Source organism: Cyprinodon variegatus, unplaced genomic scaffold, assembly GCF_000732505.1.
Source record: "Cyprinodon variegatus isolate N-32 unplaced genomic scaffold, C_variegatus-1.0 Scaffold1474, whole genome shotgun sequence".
NCBI classification, from domain to species: Eukaryota; Metazoa; Chordata; class Actinopteri; order Cyprinodontiformes; family Cyprinodontidae; genus Cyprinodon; species Cyprinodon variegatus.
The window spans coordinates 65,772-71,367 of NW_015151927.1; the positions used below are offsets into that span (position 1 = coordinate 65,772).

At 41.2% G+C, this 5,596-nt stretch overlaps 1 protein-coding gene across 1 annotated transcript in view; it reads left to right on the forward strand.

Moving 5' to 3' along the window:
- Nucleotides 1–1,855: 1,855 nt before the first annotated feature.
- The window catches only part of zbtb40 (zinc finger and BTB domain containing 40), a 13,419-nt gene continuing 9,678 nt past the window's right edge, over nucleotides 1,856–5,596 (forward strand). The window contains exons 1-6 of the mRNA XM_015403259.1: nucleotides 1,856–1,968; nucleotides 3,032–3,196; nucleotides 3,340–3,734; nucleotides 4,416–4,618; nucleotides 4,700–4,898; nucleotides 4,974–5,318. Of these exons, the coding sequence (XP_015258745.1) occupies nucleotides 3,045–3,196; nucleotides 3,340–3,734; nucleotides 4,416–4,618; nucleotides 4,700–4,898; nucleotides 4,974–5,318 (1,294 nt within the window). The 5' untranslated portion in view covers nucleotides 1,856–1,968; nucleotides 3,032–3,044. The remainder of the gene's footprint in view (nucleotides 1,969–3,031; nucleotides 3,197–3,339; nucleotides 3,735–4,415; nucleotides 4,619–4,699; nucleotides 4,899–4,973; nucleotides 5,319–5,596) is intronic.

Below are 5,596 nucleotides of genomic sequence, written 5' to 3' on the forward strand. Positions count from 1 at the left end.
GGAACCACTAGTAATCCTGCAGATTGAGAGAGAAGTGCTCTGTTAGGAACATAAGGAACAATCAGATCATCATAAAATATTTTCGAATATGCTCCGTTCCATCTTTTAAAAAAGGTCTAAAACCTTTAGATATAAAATGAATCTATTTCCCCATATTGACCCTGACAGAAGTAGAGGATGGATGGATCTGTATGATTGTAGTGAGAGGTTATTTACAGTATTTAACAGTATTGCTTTTTTCTGAAAGCTAATTGTTTAATAGCCAATTGTTTTATGTGAAAGTGGAGTAGAAGAGATTTTAATCAAATTACTTATTTAACAATACATTTAGGGACACAATAAAAAGGAAACAGGGTTGATCCAAAATTTTAACCAATAAATCATAATGGTTCTTCTGTGAAAGACAAACAGAACAAATCTCTGACCCTGTTTAATGTGGAGTTCATCTTTATTTGATTAATAATTACTATTATGGTGTATTAGGGCCATTCAAAGACAAAAAATATTTTTAGTTTAAAGTGGGATTTTTACAGCAATAAACAAGCAAATTTAGGAAGTTAAAAAATAAAAATATAGAGAAAAAGTATCAAATTAAAACGAAAGAAACGTGCAGGTTTAGGAGTAAAAAAGAAGCAAATTTGTACGCTTTAAACATTAGCGAAACAATGCCAGATTATAATACACTTTAAAGTTAAAGTATGCTACAGAAAGCGATGGAGTGAGACAGTAAAACCACCTCATGGAAGTTTTTAAAGTAAAAATGAATAATACAATAAATTAGCATGTATAATCTCAGAAATTTGCATGTTTTTACTCATGAATTTAAGTTTTGGTCTTGTAAATTTTCTACTTTTTTCCTTATAAGTTTGCATATTTTTAATCTCTTAAATATGCATGTTTTATTCTTATAAAGTTGAGCATTTATTCTTGTACAGCATGTTTACAATCACGTAAATTTGGTTGTTTTCACTTGTAAAAATGCAACTTTGAACTCAATTATTTAAATTCCATATATTTGTTTTTACTTTTACTTTTACTATGCTGTCGTATATTAGAAACAGCCGTGTTCTTTTGAGGATGGCAAAAATACACATTAACAAATGAAGATTATTAACAAAAGAAAAATACAAATAGCAGGAGATTTGTGTCATATTTGTCTTTTTTTAAACCTTTTTAAGAGATGAAAAAAAGGTTTTAAAGTCATTAATAAAGCAATGAAAGGAGGGTTTAGCATTTCTCCATTTAGCACAGTGGATATAATATTTACCCAGCAGCAGGATGATATTAATAGTGTCAGAAACATGGGAAATGTAAAAATGACATTATTAAGGGAAAATGGGGATCATCATTCATTTTCAAAGATATGCAATCTTTCATCTGTTGCGAGTTGCTCAAGGGTTTCAACGTTATCTTTACAAAAGGAACAACCTTATAACCAAACCTTTTTTTATTCTTTAATTTGAGAATAGGATACATTTTGTGTATAACTTTAAGGAGTGTTTCTTTGACTTTAGGTAGAATAGGCCATTTAACGCATTTTGAGAATGCTGACTGTATCTGAACTAACAGCAATATCTCTTCCAAGTAAATCTATCATAATCCTGAACTTTTCAAGAAACTGCTAATTAATTTATTATTATTTTATCAAACAGATGTGAAATCAGCAAGCTATATAATATATATTATATAACAGAAGTTTTGATCAAGTGAATTAAAGGCAGTTTGCTAAAGTTTCTTAGAGAAAAGTTTACATCATTTAAAAAAATAAAATAAAATGTGAATGAATTAGTTTGACGGCTGTACATTGTGGGGTAACGATATGATGACGTAGGACTTCCGGCCACCGGAAGCAGTTAACCGTTTCCGGGTCGCCGGTCGCCATGTTTGAAACGGCTAAGCTTTATTGTGCACGTCACCGGATTGTTCAGCAGAGAAGTTTAAATAAAGAGCTGCAGCTTTGAATGAAAGGTAAAGAGGAGCTGGTCTCCTTCAGCGCGTTTCCTTTGGAAAAGCAGAGAGGATAGCATTAAAGCTAAAGCTAGCCGAGTTAGCTTCTCTCACATTAGATGCTCTGCTGCAACATTTAACCCTCTGCAAAAACAAACTCATCCTTTAGATGTTCCTCAGTGCTGCTCTGCTAAAGCAGATAATCTCCCATCCAGATTATCCAGCTGCTGAGTTCATGTCAGGATTACAGATTTAACAGCCATGCTTGGTGTCCTGCTCCATATCAGCGATTAAATCCAGTCTAACAAATCTGCCGTTTTTAACATGGTTGTTTTTCTCTCTTTTTGTATTTTGATATAATTTTTGTAATCTGTTTAGGGACTGTAGATTTTCTACCAGATTATAATCTGGAACTGTGCGTCAAATGGTCTCAGATTACATTGAAACTGTTCACTGTCCTTTTGTAAATAAAGTTTATAATAACATTGGAAGCTCTGCTTTCTTAGAATACAATAAAAATCATTTTATTGTCCCACAATTGGGAAATTCTGGCTTTACAGCAGCAAAAATATCTCAGAAAAATGTATAAGAATGAAATAATATGAAGGGCTGCCTGGTTCTGCTGGAGGTTTCTTCCTGTTCAGAGGAAGTTTTTCCTCTCCACTGTCGCTGCAGGATTGCTGAAGAGTCAATAAGTCGATGCAATCAGCTGGTTTTCCTTAGATAGAAAACTTTGAATCAATCTGACTGGATGATCTGGTGAACTGGAAAGTGACCTGAGATGACATGATGTGAATTGGAGCTATAGAAATAAACTGAATTTAAATTTAATTGAAGAGTTAAAAGATAAACAATAAAATCCTTTACTGTAAAGTGCTGTAATGATTTTAGACTGTGCACCTGTAGAATAAATAACCAATATACAGCCATGGGCATTTTTACAGTGATGGATATTACCTGTGAAAAAGTTTGAAATGAGAATATTTGTAGCTTTTTACGGTTATTTGGACCCGCTGTGTGAGCAGACTGTTACAGATTAAAACATGAGTGAAAAGTCAGAGTTGAAGCTGGTTTTTGTCTGCAGAGCCGCCATCAGGATGATGGAGCTCCCGGACTTCAGCAGGCAGCTGATGCAGCAGCTGTGGACCCTGAGGAAGGAGGGTCTGTTCTGTGACTGCACCATCCGGGTGGGAGACAGTCCCTACCCGGCTCACAAAGTCATACTGGCCGCCTCCAGCATGCTCTTCAGGTAGAGTTGACCTCATATTTCTACGATAAGCTCTGCTTTCAACTGATACAATTGATTCATGTCGAATAAAAGCGATGAGTTTGTAGTTGCAGTTTGAAACCTTGTGAAACGGAGATGTTTTAAACGCTGGTCCCTTCGCTCAGGTCGCTGCTGATCGGCTCTGACACCATCTCCATCGACACCGACGTGGTTTCCTCCCAGGAGTTTGGCTCGCTCTTAGAGATGCTCTATACCGGCAAGTTACCTCTTGGGAAACACAACGCCAGCCGCATCGTCGCCGCCGCCGACAGCCTGCAAATGTTAGATGTAGCCGTGGGCTTTAAAAAGGTCGTCAGCGCACTGGTGGGTCAGAAAGCTCCTCAGCTGGAGCAATCCATGCAGACGAGCAGCCAGCAGAGCCCTGCAGGGTCGGCCTCCCCAACGAAGGAGGACTCGGCTTCGGAGCAGATGGAGACGACGGCTGAGCTGGAGGAGAAACGTTACCATGACTACAAACAGGAGGCAGAGGAGCCAAGTGAGGATCTCTCTGACACCTCGGGTCAGTTTCCTCCTTCTAATCACATTAATATTTGCTTTTCATCATAGGCAGCAAAACGCAGCGCTCCATAAGAACAAAACAAAGTGACCACAATAATTCATGGATCCTAAAATAATTGAATCCTAAATCACTCATAAATTTTCTGAAACCGCTCCACAGCCTTTAAGCTCAGAACGCACCAAATCCAGTTTGGCATCTGATCTAGAATATTGTGCCTCAGAGGTGGTGGCGTTTAGCGCTGATTGAAAGTCAATGTGGACGATTTCCAGCAGGGGGCAGCGTAGCTCCAACTGAGATAGAGCCCAGGACTATTTTAGTCAGACTGCGCAGCAATTCAGCAGCAATTTCATGGGTCTGTCAGGAAGAGAGACGCCATTACAAAGAAAAAAACATCCGCTTTGGGGGAAAATCCAGAATAAAATGTGTTAATCTGACGGGAAACAGTCAGTTTTAAGCCTAAAAGTAGACAGGGTGTCTGCCTCACGGACTAAAACTGGTAGTTGGTTCCACAGGAGAGGAGCCTGATAACTAAAAGATCTGCCTCCCATTCTACTTTTAGAAACTCTAGGAACCACTAGTAGTAGAAATATAGATCTAAGTAAATATTTCATCCAGGGAAGCTTTTGATAAGCTCTGTTTCTGATGAAAACATGGGATTCTTTCTTTCTTAATCATTTACAGGACTGGAAAAGGCAGGAAGTCCAGGGAGAGCAGTAGAAGACGGCAGCACCTCTGCCTCAGAGGAGTCCGGGGGAGCCGCCGCTCAGCTGCTGCAGTCGTCCTCTCAACTGGTGGAGCTCCTCAGCAGCACTCCCTCCGTCCTGGAGCTGCTGAGGCAGGCGGCACAGAGCGGTCTGGATGAACGGGACAGACAGGTAGCACAGGTGTGAAGTATTACCAGGATGGTGGGAAGGTGCCTGGCTGTCTCCATGATGGATAAACCTGATTACATCTGTTTGGTTCAGGCTGTAAGCGAGTGCTATGAGGACGTGGAACCAGGCGCTGCGTTGGAGAAGCTGATGGGCAAACTGAGTACCGGAAGGATCAGTGAGGAGTCGCTCCTTCGGCTGCTCCAGAACATCCAGAGGAAAGCTCTGTTGACCTTCCCTCCCCCGCTGGCCTCCCTGCTGGAAGATCTGGACGGTCAAACGCTGCAAGGCGAAGGTAGAGAGATTCACTGGGATCTGTTTCCTGTTATCTGTGGTTTTCTACGTCTGACCTTCCTCTGGTTGTGAGCAGCCGTCAGTGAACAGCCAGACGACTCCATGAGGGAAATAAAGTCAGAGGGAGCGGAGGCCAATGAGGAAGAGGAGGCAGCTAATGCTGAAGCAGACCTCTCCGCCTCCAAGCGCTTCCCCTGCCGATGGTGCAAGAAGGCGTTCAACTTTAAATGCCGGATGCTAGCCCACGTCAAGCGCTGCTCCATGTCCCAGGAGTGCGAGGTCCAGTGTCCTCAGTGCGCCAAGAAGCTGCCCAGTCAGCGAGCTCTGCAGCGACACCGCGCCGAGGTCCACCGCAGCACGCCGCGCGTCAAGAAGAGGGTGGCGTGTGACATCTGTGGGCGCAGCTTCGCCCACCCATCAGGTGAGAACCACTGTGACCCGGAACATTCCATCTATTTGCAGATGTGGTTTACACAAATACCTGTCAACAAAAGATTTAGAATTCCAACCGACATGTCGGACTCTTCATCATCGGAAACTAGAGGCTCTGACCTTTCCAAGGAGGGGTCAGAGGTCATTGTCTGACCATCTCCAGAGCAGCAGTAACACATGCATCCTGGGTCCCAAATTAACTATTAGAATTTTACAGAACATTTCTACTATTTCAAAACGAGGCTAACAGAGTAGGAAATAATGTTG